We start from the raw sequence: 18,273 nt of genomic DNA on the forward strand, positions 1-18,273 counted from the left end.
TAATATATTAGAAAAATAGGATTTAGGTGTGGCATTTAGGAGCCTTGGAGCAAAAAGATAAACTTCTGGTAGCTGATCCATTGTTATTCCGCTTGAGAAACATTTAAGAAATAAAAGTCATGTGGAAACTGCATTTGAATCTCCTTCAATCTCCTTAAATTTACCCCATCTGCATTTACGTGATGCATAATGTGTACAGTATCGATTATGAAAGCTCTGCGATTATGTGCCTTGCTTGAAATCAGTAGAATTAAAAACTTATGGATGTTTGAAGCCATGTCCAAAAGTCTTGTGGGGGCGGGGAGGAAAAAAGCCAAGGACTCATCAATTCCTCTCAACGTAACAAAATTCTGTGCTGCTGCACACAGATATTGACCCAGAGGTCTGGCCATTGTTAATTTACATCACATAATTAAATGTGCCATTTGATATGGAAAAACAGGGAGCAAATTATTTGAAACGCCTATGCTGGTTAGTCCAATTGCTTGTTACTCTGTACTATGAGAAACATTGCTGTGTATGTACTGAATATGTTGGTCTTTCTGTGTTGTGTTATGTGCCTGCATTCGTTTTGCTGAGGACTGTAATAAAGATACATTTTAATTCTGACCAGCAATTCCTTTATCTTCCTCATTTGTTTGTCTATAGAAATTGTGGGGTTCCACCTCTAGAGCAATAAAATGTCAGGTTGGCACAGAACATATGTCATTTGAAATAATACTGAGTAGACAAATGGTTGATGCAAATATTTCTTTCTCTTTCCCATTCTCCATAGTAATGCAAAATATAAGTGGTACATCCATAGCTCTCTGAATGAGGAGGGAATCAGAGCCTCAATATAGAATCAGAATCCGTTAAATATTCTTCTCTTCTCTCAAAAGGGGATTTTATTTCTTCCTATGCATAACTTCCCCCAGTAGATTTTGCCCTGCTCATAAGGTGTGGGGGGGGGGTAGTTTCTGCAACTCAAGAGTTACTAGCCGCCAGCAAAACTGCTGCTATGATCACATCCTGAGGATAAATTTTATCAGAAAAAGTCTATTCAGGCTGTATGGGATATCTGAAGCAGAATAAGTAAGTTTTAATCTTAACTATATTCATCTACCTTTTTCTGGGCTCTTGATTTCAGTTGCCTGATGTTATTATTAAGTCTATTTGTATATTTTGTACGTTAGACTGGGAAGTACAGGGTAATCCCCAGTTTAAGAACAAGTTCTGTTCCCAAGGTCTGCCCTTAATTCGAAAGTATATGCAAGCTGGAACAGTATTATTGTATAATACTGTATAAGTACCGGTAGTACTTGCCTAACAACTGCAGCTGGGACTGGAATCTCGGTCGTTGAGTGAAGTGGTCATTAAGCAAGATGCCCACATGACTGCTTCGCTCAACGATGGCAATCTGGGCACTCCTGGTTGCGGCCATTAAGCGATCTCCTGGGTTGTTAAGTGGATAGAGTGAAAGAGCTGCCTGCTGAAGGATTTCAGCTCGGCATGGAGCTGAAACCCTCCCAGCAGGCAGCTCTTTGAAAGCAAAAGGGCTGCCTGCAAGATGGTTTAATCTCTGTGTGGAGCTGAAATCCTCCCATCAGGCATCCCTTTCACTCTCAAATGTTCCTAAAGCCCACCGAAAGGTTTGCCTGCACGCCACTGACAGGGGAGGGGAAACCTTCCAGCAGTGGGCAGGTACGGAGCTCAAATCCTGAAGATGTTCAGGATATCTTCCTGAAGCTCAAATATTCAGGATTTGAGCTCCATTCTTGCACACCACTGTGTCCCCCTTCCCTGTTGGCTTCCAATGAGGAAGCTGGCAGAGAAGATTGCAAATGGTGATCACATGCTCATGGGGCCCTTGGCAACTGGTCGTAAGTGCAAGCTGGTTGCCAAGTGCCTGAAATGTGGCCACGTGACCATGGGGTGGGGTGGGGGGCGGCGTGATATTTTACAACAGATGAAAGTGCTTTACAGGCCATAAAGCACCCTTTCTGAGGCCGTCGTAACTTGGAACCATTGTTAAAAGCGCAGTCATTAAGCAAGAAGTACCTGCAGCATTGTGTAATGAACTCGAACCATTGTGTACTTAACTCGAATCATTGTGCGTTTAACTCAAATTTTGCTACAATAAGCTGCATTCTTAACTATGGGTCATCTGTAACCTGGGCGTTCTTAACCTGGGCATCCTTAACCTGTAAAAAAAAAAAAAAAAAACCCAGAAGGCCTTGGAGAACCACTTTTGTATTATGCCAAGAAAATGGCATGGTTATGTCATATATGTTACTAGGAATCGAGCTTACATTAAAAGTGACTTCATTTTCTTTCTTCCTTTTTTTTCCTTTTAGCTTGAAGTTTAGACTGGTTCTGAACATTTTTGTTAAGTCCAGGTGAATACGCATTTTCAATTACCATGAAAAACTCAACAATTTGGAATCTACTGCAGGGCAGTGGTGGGTGGGGAGAATTGCGGATGCTATCACTAAGAAGACCTAATTATATGATGTTTCTTATGTTTAGATTCAGAACTATAAAGCTTGAACAGCCGTACTGAGGTTATTGAAATTAATGGTGTGTTCCAATAAGCATCATAGATTGAAGTTTGTTTTAATTTTGCAGGGCCAGAACTGATAAGAGTTTCTTATCACTTTAATGATTTATTGCAGTTGGTCAGCTTAGCAGGACTTGCAAAGTATGCTTAGCTACTTTGGTGATGTCTTAGGCTAACCTGTAACTAACACTCATATTTATAGATTTGTACCCTTGGATGAACTTTTCCATTGCCAGGAAGGGCCTGTGAATTGAGGTTGCTAGAATGCTTTTTCATCTGATTGTAAACTCTTCCTTGCATGGAACACAGTTCAGGATCCAAGCCATGATTAAGACAAATTTGCACTGGAAAAGTGTTCTCAATTCAAGCCTGACCAGTTTAATTTTAAAGATAGCAAAGGTATAAGGATATTATTAGAGGATTACAGCAGTTACCCTGTGAGAACGGACAGGGTGTTTGGGGCTTTAAAACTTAGGATCGCTATGGGCACCATGCCCATCAATGCCCAGTTTGCACTCTGTAGCATCCCAAGATGAGTGGCAAAAATGGCTAGTTTTCAGGGGCACATTTTTTTTCCTCTAAAAAATGTGAGAGGTCTCTAGGAGGCCAGGCATTTCCATTTCACTAATTTAATTATTAAAACATTTAAATTACCTTAAAAGCCCCCAAGGAAATTAGGCCCATGCTCCATGCCGTGATGTCTGCACTGTTCTAATAACATTAGATGTTTAAATGAGAAGGTTGTGGCCATTGACCCAAAGAAAGTTGTCTAGGACTGGTAGGTACAGGGAATCACATAAAGATACATAAATTTTGCTTAGTATAGAAAATGTGGATAGAGAGACGGTCTTACAATATTAGAACTTGCAGTCATTCACTGAAACTAAATACAGGGAGATTCAGGTATGTCTGTAGTGGTGGCCAGAAAAGTCACAACGGTGCCTGAAGTCATGCAATCAAAGTCCATCTGGTGGACTACATCATGGTGGCTACAACCACATGATCAAAGCCCCAGAATGTATGTAAAAAACATACATTCTGGGGCTTGGATCATGTGGTTGTAGCCACCACCTTGAGTTTTTTGACAGCTCTACTCCCACACAGATACCCAGTAGAAACTCAGGTTAAAGGGAAATCTTTCTTTGCCCAATGCAGTAAAACTATGGAATCTATTGCCAAGTTAACCATTTTACAAGGGGATTATAGAAATAGAGGATCAAGACATCCATGTTTATTAGTCTTTGTTATATTCTATTATCATTCTGAATAAATAGCTTAATTGAAATGAACAATGAGCAAGGATGTAAGAGGGCTGTTGTACTGACATCTCACCTGTGAGTTGAGCTCTGTGTTAGAAGGGCCTTTGCTCTAAAATAGCAAGGCTCTGTGTTTTCTAAGATGTCAATAGTTTGTACTTGGCTTCTCTGAAAACACCCAGTGTGACTTCAGACTCCATTCCAGATACTATTGTCTCCTTTGGAATTTAGAATGCAACTCTGCCTAATCAATATATTGTCTGGTTCACAAACATTTGAGTCAAGCTGTTGGGTTCAAAAGATTAATCTTTCTTGATATCTGTGGTATGAAATCAGAACCTTGTTCACTGTAGATAATGGTCACTGGGGATGAACAATCTTCATTGTCTGCTTTATGAACTGATAAAGTACAGACGTGGGAGGAAAATGTAACTCAAAGCAAACAAATTTTGCTCTTCAGATGGATGAACTTTGAAGCACCAGATGTGAAGTGAGGCTTGCAAAATGTGGGTTGAAATCCATCGTTCTTCATTTGAAATTTTGGCAGAGCAATTGCTCTTTCAGTGTCTGACCTTTAAGGATGAATTGATAATGGAAATAAATTGGGAAACAACTTTTTTATTACATCGTTCTCTCCTAAACATCATAAAGCCATCATGGGCAGCCAATAGCTCACATCTCATCTACAGTATATCCAGTTACCTTCACAAAGAGATTGAATAAGTGTTCAAAAACAGAATTCAGATTTGATCAGGCTGGGGAAAAGAATGGGAAGAATTGTTATCAAAGGCAAAGTGTTATAGCTAATTGAGACAGAAGGAAAGTTAGTTTTCAATAATACACCTAGCAATGGACGTGTGTGTCTGTGCACATGTGTGTGTGTTTGAATTTTTGAGTTTTTGAATTTGCACATGACATTGATTTGCAGACTAACCAAAAGGATTGAACTTGCACAATACACTAAGCAGAATAAATGGAATTAAAAATAAAATTATGAAATTATTTGGATGAAACTGAAGTGATGGAAGGCTGGAAGGAGCATCTGGAGATGATGGGGCTGATAATATGAAGTTGAAGAGTGGATGGGAAGCCAGTGCTATAAATGTTAGTTATCAAGAAAAAAAAGATGGAAAGGAAGGTATAAATCTTAAGAGTATGCTTTTGCCCACTTGGTTATATGGAAGTGAGGATTGAATGCTGTTTATATGGATTACTTAAGATATGTGTGCAATCAAAGAAGAAGAGATGGGATCAAGAACAAATGGGTGCTGAATGACTGTGGATTGAATCTAAAAATGAATGAAAGAAATGCACTGATATGGTTCGGTGATAAAGGCAGAATCAATGAGGACTGAATCACAAAACAAATATTTCAAGGAAGAATGAATGGCTTAAGAGGAAAGGGAAAACTGAGATTGTTGTAGTTGTAGTTGATGGGATCCTCAGAAAGATAGATAAGAAATTTAAAAAACAAGATGAACAAAGGTGGTTGGCAAGAATGGAAAGGTATAAAGAAGAACAGCGAATGGTGTATTGGTTAACGAGATTTAGCAGCTTTTGCTTTCTTATTTCATACCTTTAATTTCTTTAGCTTACTGCTTCTTACTCCTTTTCTGTACTCTGTACAGTGTTGCTCACATCCAGAGAGAAGAGATATGTATGCATGTAGGTACATATGTATATATGTACGAGTGGATAAATGTTGGGAGCATTGCTGCCTATGAGTCTAGTAGTTGCTTGTGCTTGTATATAACAAACAGATATGATGGTTTCCATGTGCTGACCCATGACCCTTCCAGTCCCTGAGACTATTTCACACTGCTGATCTTCCAACATTCGGAATCCAGTTCCTCAACAAAGCCTATTCCAGCCTGTTGAGCTTGCCATTTGCTCTTTATTTACCTCTCCTTATTAGTTAATGCACATCTACTATGTTGCACTGTACTTCCATTTCTCTTTCCTGCATCAACAGGTAGAGTCTAGAGCAGTGTTTCTCAACCTTGGCCACTTTAAGCTGTATGGACTTGAACTCCCAGAATTCCCCAGCCAGCATGGCTGGCTGGGGAATTCTGGGAGTTGAAGTCCATACAGCTTAAAGTGGCCAAGGTTGAGAAACACTGGTCTAGAGCCTATCAAGCCACAGGTAAGGTTACCTGACCATGTAAAATGGCCTGTGGATGTACAAAAGCTTTCTTGTTTTCGGAGCAAAAGAGAAGTAGACCAGCTCTTGGTTCTTTACTGCAGTGGGTGATGTCAGGTTGCAAGTTACACAAACCTGTTATTTAGAACATTCATTGTAAAACAGCCTTAATGAGAATCACGAGTGGCTTTTTTTAAAAAATTTTTAATTCCAGGTTACAGAACTTAATCATGTGAAGAATATATTGCGGTTGCCAAAAGGCACAAGGAAACATGCTGTGGGGATATATTTTAATGATGACACATCCAGGACTTTTGCTTGTGAATCAGGTAGGTCTAATGACATAGACTAATGTGTGTGTATACACAATTGCGGTAGCTGTAAATATGATAAATGTTCCACGCCAACCTGCAGATTTTTGGTCATTTGTATGCAGAACTTGAGGCAGATGAATGGTGCAAAGTCCTGCAAATTGAGTGCCTGGGGACTCAGATTAATGATATTAGCCTTGGAGAACCTGACCTATTGGCTTCCGGTGTAGAGAGGGAACAAAATGGTATGTAAATACATGTTGTATACAACCACAAGTAGAAACATTCAGGGCGCCTCCCCAATGGGTTGAGAAAATCCAGAAATGTTCCTCTGTTGGATTCTTTCATTTGGTCATATTTGTGATCTGCAAGTGACACCTCTGTATATGTTCTGTCCTCCTTTCTCTTGCCCCATTCTTTCCCTCTTGCTAGTTACACAATGTGTGACCTAACAGAGATAGATTCAGCATTGCTTAGTTAAATGTTCCAGGCCTACTATTCTAAGCAACAGAGAAATGATTTGAAATGAGAATAAATCCCAACTGTCATTAGACTGCTGAGGGATGTGGACATCAACCTTTTAAATAATATGCATACATTTTATCTCAGTCTGAACAGTGGCTTATCCTTGTAGGATCCAAGGATTTTTGGATTGCATCTTGTATTCATGTTCAGCAGCTACTCTTCTACTCTGTTGAGTTCCTAAGTTCATGAAACAGAAAGTTTGTAGGTAGAATCTTGCAGATTCTGTGTATGTACATCATACACCCTCAGACTTACAACCTAGAAAACACAAGTTTAAAAAATTGAAGGGAATACAACCCTCTTTATCCTGAACAGCTGATGTTTGGTCAACAGCTATAGAGAACCCAACTCATGTGAAATAGGGAGGACAACCTTATAACTTCACTATATTGAGTCTGATATGGAATTTTGTGCAAAGGGCATGGAGGGAAAGAATAAACAGTATTGATAGCAAAAAGTGTACCTTGAATAAGAATTTAGAATTTCTCTTACAATTTGAGATTTAACCATTATATCTGGGACTCTGTGTTTTTGAAGTGATTTCATACGCTTAAAGCATGGGGAGAAATGGTACATTAGGCAAAAGACTACATTGCACTTTTATCCTTGATGTGCTACTTTTCTAGATGCAGTGGTTTTTATTGTGCTGTGGACATTCAAAAATATTATTTTCTTCTGCCACCTGAAGTGGTACGATCAAATATACTTCTGCAAGCCCTATACGATTGCTCTTTTGTTTTGTAGGCTGTTAGGAAAACATGTGGGAATAATTATGAAGCAGTTTGGATGTTGGAAAATGCCACAGAAGCATGTTCTGTTATGATTATGCTGTGTTTTAGTTCTGCAAGGATTTTAGTTTCAATCTTTTGTTTTTCTCCCAGAGAGATTCCACGTGTATTTGATGCCATCACCTAATTTAGATGTGCATGGGGAATGCACCTTGCAGATAACATTTGAAAATATCTGTCTTTGGGACATTCAGAATCCCAGAATAAAACTGGTCTCTTGGCCTTTAAGTGCCCTCCGGCGATATGGGCGGGACTCAACTTGGTTTACATTTGAAGCTGGAAGGTGAGCAAATTCTTTTCTGCAGGTTTTTTCCATAAAGCTGTTGAAAACAGGACATTCTTTTTCTGCATTGTGGCCTTTGTATATCATGTTAGGAAGATACACACTAAGCCAACAGACATATACAGCAGCAGCAACTGTTCTCGGTCCTATTAATATAACATCTGAAATATCTAATGGCAGAGGAAGTAGGTCTATTTGGTTCTTGGGAGAAGTGCCAATATTTTAAATCTGTTGACAAATGTGAATCTGACTCGTCTTATTGGGAGCTACGGAAGTCTGATTCAAACTGGAGTGCACCTTTCCTGGTATTGTGTTGGTTGGCAAGGAGTTTTTTTGGGTCCTTTTAGATTTTTTTTCTTCAGCCCAATCTGGAGATGCTGCAGAATCAAGCCTATGATTTTCTGCATGCAACACAAGTATTCCAGCTCTGTGGTTTTTATTCAGGATAATTTTAAAGGAAGGATAAAAACACATTTCACCTGCATGTATACACATATATATTCACACACAGGTACAGATGTTGGCTGTAGGCAAGGAGCGCATTTAACAATGGATTAATTAGAATATCCAGTACTGGAGGAACAATCTTTTCTGGTGCAGAGAGGAACAAAAAAGGAAGTTTTCAGTACTGAAATTCTTCTTAAAATATACCCATTTTAACTTGTCTGAAGAGATTAAACTGAAATAGTCAGCCAAAATGGCAGCACAGGTAGATTCAAAGATAGCAAATTCTGCTGCTTCTCCTCTGATCCATACTAGGGCTCCATATGGAATAATGGCTTTTAGGATATCTTGTCACGTAGAGAAATAATGCATAGCTCCAGGATATTAAAAAGTAGCCTCCCAGAGCTTTAAATTGTAGCTATTCTCCCTTTGTGCTCTTTTCATTAAATGTGCTTTGTATGACCTTTATTTAGATTTCCCAGATGGAGAAATTATTTATGCTTGTCAGCCTACCCGAGGATACATGTATGATACCTATGTTTGACTAATAACCTTGGTTTGAATTTTAATACAAACAACATATGCAAAGTGGGTTGTCAGGAGCCTTAAATTTTTGCACCTGCTTGTTGTGCATGTTGTGATGCAGTTCTCCAGTCAATGCATACCTTACAGAAGATTGCATACCAAAACATGCAGAGAAATGTATTTCTAGAGCAATATTTTTTGGTGGAAAAATTACAAAGAAGCATAAAATTGGGACAGGATCAACTTTTGCACCAAAAAACATGGCAGCGTGGCAGGAAGTGTGGCAGGCAGAAATTCATCTGCACTTAATACACTGATACCTGCTAGTTTTGTTTCATTCTTCTTTGCTCCTTTTCTTCCCCCAGCAGAGACCGTACTGTACAAATGCACATTTATAAATTATTCTGATCACATGGAACCACACTCTGTTCTCTTTCTGGCAGGATGTGTGATACTGGGGAAGGACTATTCGTCTTCCAGACAAGAGATGGAGAGGCAATCTATCAGAAAGTCCACTCAGCTGCCCTGACCATAGCAGAACAACATGACCACTTACTGCAGAGTGTGAAAAACTCCATGGTAGGCCTCCTAGTTCTCCCAACTGCCAGCACTAATTCCATAAACTCAGTAAGCCACCTTCTTAAGCAGGAATTCAGACTTGGATAAGCCTATAACTACAGTTGCTGTTTAATTAATGAATGTGGCCGGCGAGGGCTGGCACAAGATTTCCTGATGGATTGATTTGTCTCTGCCACAGAAGTGGGCAATGCTGCCCTCAGTTTTCAGAAACAGGGGTTGAGATGTCCTCTGGGGGCTGGCAGAAAGGTGACTGAGGACCCCAAGCATTCACTGCAGCTTATCCACTCCTGGCTTCACTCTTGCCGCTGAGCTCCTTGTTTAACCCTTACATAGTTGTTAAAAGAGTATTTAGCTCTGAACATCAAGTCCCTGTTCCTAGGAAAGATATGTGGCTCTCATGAGTCTTTTGGGGGTGTAAAACAAATAAGTGAAAAGGAAGGCATCTTACAGAAGAGCTTTTGGGTGTTCTCCTGCTCACATTGTCCTTCTCAGCAAATCTGAAGAATTTGCCCTCTTATGGCCTTCTGCCAAGTAATGTATCATCTTAGCCATACTGCCATCTTGACTTTATCAAGTCTCATGCCAACTCTCTTTTTGTTATTCTCTATTTCATGTGAAGCCTAGATGAGGCTGTGGGGAAATCAAGTACATATTATAATAGGGCCTAAAAGGAAAGGTTTGGCGTCCCAGATACCTAGTCGCTGAGTATCTCATATATAGAACTGCTGCAATAAAACCAAACATTTGGGTAAATAATCCTGTCCTTGTCAGATTGTAGTTCATTTCCAAAATGGGAAACATCTTGCCAATATTTTTTACCTTGATCAAAGTTGTACTGATTTGTTTACCCCGCTTTAAGACTACAAACTTCATGATGCCCTGTGAGATTCATGAAAACCATCTGCTTGAGAACAAATGTGTCTTAAACTAGAATGCCTGTTTGGAATATATGCACTACTTTGCCCCAAATCACATTGGAATTTTACTGGAAGACAGGGATGTATTATTCGTTTTTGTGGAATTGAAGCAGAGATAGAGCAGCTGATACCTGAAATGGTCAGGGAAAACTTGAGATGTTAAATTAAATTATTAGCAATATTAGGTGTATTTCCTTAATCTATAAATTGCTTGTGCTCTGAAAATTAAAATAAGAACATTTTTTCTTATATGGTTTAAAAAAAAATGTTTAACATATTTTTCTCTTTCCTTAAAAAGAAAATGTTTTATTTGAACATACTCGTTTCTTTTGATTAAATGCTTTTCTCCAGTCCTTCTATCAGAGAATTTGAACTTACTTTAAAAATAATCTTTTTAAAATATTCTACATCCCTTTTATCTTAAACAAGAAAGATGCTGTTAATTCAAAAAGATGAGAGGTGCAGTGGGATATACTTTAAGATTTTTTCAAATGCACTTTTTAAAATGTGCTGTAGTTACTAAAATAGATTTCTAGTTGTTTCCATGACAGTAGAATATAGGATAATTTTGTAAGTTCTTTTGAAGCTTTACCTGATGGAACGTATTTATTTAACAGTGTGGGTGGAAGCTTTTATTGTATGGAGTATTTGTAACCCAGATGCAGGTGTTTAAAGATTTCATATTGCGTGTTTGTTCTGATGGAATGGCTAAATGTTATAGAAAGTGGAAGTTAAATATTGGTTGGGTTATACTATAAGTAGTTCTCTGTGATGGGGATGGGGGAGTCTGTAGAACATCCCCAGAAATCCAGTAGGACTCTACCCTCCTGGTCTTCTCGGAGGCCTTGAAGAGCTGGCTCTTTCTTTAAGCTTTGAGGTAGAATGACGCTGGACCCCAACAGGGTGGAATGCTGATATGTGGGACACTGTTGCCCCAGAGCACTAGGAGTTTTTATTTGTGGTTATTTTGTTTTATGTTTTTATTGTTTTGTGAGCTGCCCAGGGTTGGGGTTCGGTTCATGATTTGAGTGGCTATATAAGTTTTTTAAACCAACCAACCAACCAACAAACATACACTTCACATTCTGCAAATTAACCTAGTATGTGTCACTCTAAGTCCAACTTGTAGGCATTAAAGCTGTGCTGATTCACAGGGTTTTTTTTCCCCTTAAAATTAAAAAAATATAATAAAATTAACATATCCACCAGACCTAATGGGAGCAGTTACTGTTTTGAATATCTACAAGGTGTTCAAAGGAACTTTGACAGATATTTTTAACTTTCCAAAAGCTTGGTGGGCTTATTACAGCTGTGACAAAGGCTTCTCTTTTCTGGTGCTCCCTGGAATGACCATCTGATACTTGGCATTGTTTTATCACCTGGTCAGTCCAAGAAATACTAGGGAAGTGTTTCTTTTTTAGGAGTCCAGTGTGGCAACACTTCATAAAAGTTTAAACAAATCTAGGAGAGAGTGATTTCCTTTTTAAAAAGTGTAATTCTTCAGCTCTGCTCTCTCTGTGTGCATGTGTAGAGAGAGAAAGAGAAGAAGAGAAAATGGAGAAATCTAGCTAGAATCTGATTCGTACCTAATATTCATCCTGCCATGGGTTCCTCTGGGGAAAAAATCTGCAAATTTTCTCCGAGAAGAAATCATGACAAAGTTCTTTTACATTAATGGAATATTGTTAGTTAAAGTTCATGTTTTTCAGGGGGAAAATTATAAGCCTTCCCCGATGTTTTTCTCCTCTTTGGTCATGCCATGTGCTATTTTCCCCATTCTTAGAATAGCATATTTATTCTGAGCAAGTGTGATAATATGCAGCATATTCTAACCCCCTCCTTTGCAAAGACTGCCTAAGGTAGAATTGTTATGAAATCAACTTTCCAGCAAGTGGCATGTTTTTTTTCTTTTCCATTTTATACTGTGAAAGCCCAATTGCACATTTTCCTTCCTTCATGGGCAAGAATATGAGAGAATGACTGTAATCAGTGTCCAAAGCTGTAATCCTAAAACAAAGTCAAGCTGAACTACAAACAATTATGAACAAAGCCATACTTACGTAAACTTCTCTGGCTGAGGAACTCTAAGAGTTGGGGGAAGTTTTGACACTGTGCTGGAATGCAAGATATGTTGCTTTCATTGACCGGCGTACAGGTAGAACACAGCAGATGCTACACAAGTAAAATGGCCCACATGGGACAAGTCATGGCAGGATAAAGATGGCCCTGGGGGAAACACATATATAGCAATCACACATTGTCTCCCATTGACTTTAATATATCTTAACAAATCTGTCTTGTTTGGTTTGCTGCCAGGCAGGGGGTTCAGGTGTTCCCATTAAAAAAAAAAGGATCTAATATCATCCAGTCTTTATTTCAGTAATTCCCCTGCCCCAAAGACCCTAAATATGGGTTTATGTGTCTGTGTGTACCTGTTGCTGGAGTGACTTCTAGTAAGGCTAGTACTGTATTGCTTTTGAAGATATTTCCTGGGTTGCTGGGATTTGAGAAATTTGAATGCAATGCGGCTAAATACATGGCATGTCATTAATTCTTTACTCCCTAAATTGTTCATCTCTGCATACTTAAATCCAATGAAGAAATAGTGCATAAAAGCACAAAATCATACCAGTATTATTTCTCAGCCAAGGTAATAGGGTAAAATCTTGGTTTATGCGATCCATTTCCTCAAAGGAGTTATCAGTGTGACTTCTGACATCTTTCCTATGTTTTTTCCCCTAACAATCTTAGAATTACAGAATTAGAATTTAGGCCATCAGATGCAATGACCATCTCAGTACTGGACTCTAAATTAAAGCGTTTCTGACAAATGACTATCTAAGCCAGTGTTTCTCAACCTTAGCAACTTTAAGATATGTGGACTTCAACTCCCAGAATTCCCCAGCCAGCATTCCTGTTATTTAAATCATTTTTAGGCATTGCATTCTGGTTGTTAGAAGTCCTTAGTGTATTTTTGCAGAGCTAGTGTTCCCAAGATTTCTCAAAGTGGAGAGAATGTTTGTTTTTTTAAAAAAAACACTGCATGTTTGTATGATATTTTATCCAATATAAATTAAATTAAGGCTAAACCTATGGGTTAGGTTTCATGGGACTCATTCCCAGTAAACATAACTATCAAGAATAAGCAATCTGGTACTTTTCAGATATTTTTGAGCCCTTATCAACCTCAGCCAGTATGGCCATAGACAAGAAATTGTGGGAACTACAATCCAAAATATCTGGAGGGTATCAAGTTGCCTGATATCAGGCCGAATCTATCTATGCCAGTGTTGTCCAAACTTGGCCACTTTAAGATGAGTGGACTTCAATTCCCAGAATTCCCCAGCCAGCATGGCTGGCTGGGGAATTCTGGGAGTTGAGGTCCACTCATCTTAAAGTGGCCAAGTTTGGACAACACTGATCTATGTGGTTGCTAGAATCGAAAATGACTTGATGGCACATAATCAATTGATCAATCATGCTGCCTACCCAAATATAGAAGATAATAATCTTAACTGATAAAGCCAGGATATTCAAACTTCCTTCTGTTTCCTTAGGTTACCTAAGTTGCTGTTAATATCGGGACATGTGCTTCCTTCTTACACGATGCAGAGGTGAAAAGCATTAGAACCAACCTAGGTTTTGGTGCAACATGTTGAAAAGGCATTTCATGTGGTCCCCAGATATTCATCCCATTGTATCTTGGACTTTTTTTCAGCTCCAGATGAAAATGACTGAGCGAGCAGTTTCTCTTGGCACTATGGTCCCTTTACCCCGGAGCGCTTATTGGCAGCACATCACACGGCAACACAGCACTGGACAGCTCTTTGGCTTACAAGGTGGGGTGCTGATGTAACATTTCCAAAAAATAGTCCCATTGAGCCTCGATATCATTTATATACCAAGGTACAGATTCACAGGTATTTCCAAACCATAGTTTGACATTGCATAAACAATGAGAGAGGGTCTTCTGTGATTTCTTTTTCTTTATCTTCTCCCCTCTCCTGTGCCAATGACCTTCTCTGGCTTTCCATTTCAGGAAAGCCCTAATTTGTTATTATGCCTGAATCACAAATCTTGATGCTTGCCTTCCAAATAGAATTGGACATCAGCTTCAGACCATAGTTCTCAGATTTGGTTTGGAAGACAAAGCACAGTTTGCTGATTTGGATATGGTGAAAAAGTATGGTTTGGATGAATGAATGAGGAAGTTGCAAGAGAATTGGAGAATGTAAAGGAAGGGGTGAAGATGAAGAGAGAGCATACAGCCTTGACATTCGCTTAGGAAAGATCATAGCTGTGTGAAGATCAAGGTGGAAGACTTTTCTTCACTGAAAATGTAGATGACATAATCAAATCTCAGTTGACATTTTACAATATGCTGTCTAGACTTCACATCACTATTTTCATTTAAGAAAAACATATATTTTTTTTGCATAAAACTTAACGAATTACATATGAGCCCTCAAGTAATCTTGACTAGATTGTAGATGGAGTTGAATAAGTGGCCTGATTTCAAGCCACCCGTTTTGGAAAGCCTGTGACAATTAAGTCACAGGTTTAACTGATCAGTTCTCATTCCACCCCAGAATGATGCCCATATGTCTTTGTTGAAAGTCATTCCCTGTTATCTTTTCTTTATCTTGCCAAAATTTAGATTGCGAAAGCTGAAAACAAAGGTGGGAATAAGCAGCAATTTATCAGATTTTATTTATTTAATTTATTTATTAAGCAAATTTATATAGCCACCTATTTCACCCAAAGCAACACTGGGTGGCGTACAACAATCAAATGAAAAACAAATATAAAAACAACATGAAAAATATAAAAACCACAATAATAAATATCATAAAAACCAACCATAAGGGAGGGAGAATAAAAATGGCCCCCTCAGCAATGGAGCCATCTAAGCAGCTCTCGGGTTCCCCGGGAGCCCCAGGCCTGATCACAGATCCCAAATCTTGACTTTCTTCCAGATAAAAACCATCCATGTTTTGATTCTGACAATAGGGGAAGAACTTGGGACTCAGCACTTCATTATTTCCTCTACTCATCGGCTCTTAGAGACTTTACATTCTAAATTAATTCTTAATACTTATGCACACCTGATAAGTCCCAAGTAAGGATAAAACCTTACTTTTTAGTCACATGCTGCCTTCTCGTGGTCAATATAAATAAAAATATTACTTAGGATATACACTGTGTTAAAAAAAAAAAAAAGCAGGGGAGCAGAAATCATATAAAACTTTGTAAATGAGGGCATGTCATATTAACACCTCTCTGGTCTGAAAGTTTAAGAAATGGAAGGTGGACTGTATGTATGATTCATGAAAACTGGGAAATAACGCATTAAACTCCAAACATGCTCCAATCTATTAAAGCAGCCTATGAATATTCTCTTTCTTATTTACAACAGAAAAAGTATTACTTGCTTTTAGAATTTCTAAAATATTTCATAATAATTAGAACGTTATTTTAAATGCTCCTCTGATGTAGCAGCTTAGATTGCCTCATGCATGATGAAAGGGAAATTTTATATCTATCTATCTGTCCTGAATAAACTTATTTCTAGTAAGGAGAGAATGCTGCTGACATTTTTGCAGCTTCAGTTCAAAACATGTTAATGAACGTCTTGTAATCTCTGAGGACATCTAGTGGCCAGGGAAAGTGTATTTATATTGTCCAATGTAATATTTTATTTATGAGGGACTGGAAAGAAAAGTAATGAAAAATAAGTGCTATTAAAGGAAAAAATATGCACTGGTTACCAGCTGGCTTCTGGGTGCAATTCAAGGTGCTGGTTATCACCTATAAGCCCATCATGGCATGAGGCTTGGCCATCTGATGGACCACTTGTCTCCTGTAGTTTCTGTCCTGTTTGATTGGTGCCGATAGAAGGGAATATATGTAAAACAGGGTTGAACTGTGGAGTCCTTGGTGCTCTCTGAGCTTGGTTGTTTTCTTGCAGACATTTCATTACTCGACTAGGTAGCATCATCAGTCCTAACGTTGTTACCTAGTTGGGTAATGAAACTTCTGCAAGCAAACAACCAAGCTTAGAGAGCACCATGGACTCCAGAGTTGGTATGCTTCGGGTCCCATCAATTAAGCAGTGTCCTCTGATAGCATCCAGAAAGAGAACCTTCTCCGTTGCAATGGCTGCCCTCCTGAACAGCATTCCCCAGAGATCCATATGGCCCCAACCCTGACCTCATTCAAATGAGTTCTTAAAAATTGCTCCCCCCAACAAGCCTCAGGCTATGGAGGATGATGGGCCACTTGGGGGAATGTTTTGTATAAAAGAGTGTGTTGTTTTGCTCTTCCTGGATGCTCATTGTTCCCCCCCCCACACACACACTGTTTTTGCTTAATTGTTCTAATCTGTCTTTAACATTGTAAAATGCCCGGAGTCATTGTGGAGTTAGGTGGATTTACAGATTTGATAAATAAACAAATAAATATAGTACAAAGACTGCCTGACAACTCTAGCACTTCAGGATATTAGCTAGTGTCTGCTAATGGCACACTGTAAACACACTTTTCAGTACCCTTGTAAAATCAGCTTCTTTTTTCCCCAAACACTTCAGTACTTGCTTCAATTTGTGTTTCTCCCATGCTTTATGTTTTCATAGGCCTGCTATGACTTCCCTCCTCCCAGAGCATGCTTTCCTTGCTAGACCCAGCACAAGGAGAAACACAAATATGAAATACGTGGAAGTCTTACCGACAACAACAGCACCAACAATTTTGGGTGGGATGCAAGAAAGTGTTTTACTTCTCTTTATTAATGAAGGGTTGTCCACAAGGGTCAAGAAAGTCAAGATGGTGGCCATAGCTGCATGCTCAAAACCTTACCCCTTTCTATGTGAAAACATGAAAAAGATGGGGCTTTAATTCATGGTTGTGGCCATAATCTGGACTCTTTTGACCTGTTTGCAGAAACCCCCGGGTGAGGAGAAAGTGAAGGAGGCTTGGTGTTTCGACACTTCAAGTATTGTTTTGAAAATGGAGTGGATGGTGATGTGGAAAAGCTCTGTAAAAAATATGAATGTTACAATGAAGGGAAAAATTGTTTCTTTGTCCGGGTGCTTTTGTGCATCTTAAAACCATGGTTTAACACTAAACATGGGCAGCTGCCCACTTTCACATTTGATAATTTACTGGTATAATCTTACTTTCCTTTTTTGTTTGATTTGGAGAAGATAGCCCACTGAAGATCCACAGAACAGAAACCTTTCCCACCTATCGGTCAGAGCATTGATAAAATGGAGCCAAGGACTTTAAAAAGCTGTGTGTGTTTGTTGAGATGGACTGGTCTGGCACCAAGGCTTTCACTGAACTGGAGAACAATAATGAAGCAGACAAAAGGAAGAAAGACTGGATTATGACTGCTAGATTATTCCATAATTTCAGGAGAAGAGGAGACTGGCTTGAAAATCATCATTTGTAATTTGCAGTATTTCATAATCACATCTGGAACAAAGAAACTTTCCTTCAGTGTGGGTTTCATGGATCGTTAATATCTGCTGATGATTAGTCCTATGCTATCAGTTGTTCAAGGTTTAGTTCATTTCAGTGGTATCTTGAATAATGTAGTTTACAGTCTTTCTCTATTTTCTTGATTCAACCCTGACTATAGCATTTTTCCACTTTTAAGAATGGTTACTTGTTTTTAGGAACTGGAATCAGTTGTCCCTGTCTATTAAAGTCTGGTTTTGTCTCATCTAAGTTATCAAAAGATAATTCTTGTGTCTCTATGTTTATTACATATTCTAGTGCTTAAATGTGTACTTTAGTATATTAGAAATAAAATGGCCTTTCCCATATTGTTAAAAAGATTACATGCAACTTTTCTGGGATATACAGAAAGAGCTGCAATATTATGGAGGTAATAATATTGCCCTATTTGGCATTAGCAACCCTTCCTTTTAAGCATCAGGTTGACATTATGCACTGAGAAGATTTC

At 38.7% G+C, this 18,273-nt stretch overlaps 1 protein-coding gene across 1 annotated transcript in view; it reads left to right on the forward strand.

Moving 5' to 3' along the window:
• DOK5 (docking protein 5) overlaps window positions 1–18,004 on the forward strand; it is a 57,981-nt gene extending 39,977 nt beyond the window's left edge. The window contains exons 3-8 of the mRNA XM_007430686.3: window positions 6,150–6,264; window positions 6,372–6,491; window positions 7,653–7,842; window positions 9,255–9,390; window positions 14,026–14,146; window positions 17,510–18,004. Coding sequence (XP_007430748.1) covers window positions 6,150–6,264; window positions 6,372–6,491; window positions 7,653–7,842; window positions 9,255–9,390; window positions 14,026–14,146; window positions 17,510–17,568 — 741 coding nt within the window. The 3' untranslated portion in view covers window positions 17,569–18,004. The remainder of the gene's footprint in view (window positions 1–6,149; window positions 6,265–6,371; window positions 6,492–7,652; window positions 7,843–9,254; window positions 9,391–14,025; window positions 14,147–17,509) is intronic.
• The last annotated feature ends 269 nt before the right edge of the window (window positions 18,005–18,273 follow it).

This window comes from Python bivittatus, unplaced genomic scaffold (genome assembly GCF_059951505.1).
Source record: "Python bivittatus isolate LINGU-HERP-01145 unplaced genomic scaffold, Pbiv_v1 ctg000700_np1212, whole genome shotgun sequence".
NCBI lineage: Eukaryota > Metazoa > Chordata > Lepidosauria > Squamata > Pythonidae > Python > Python bivittatus.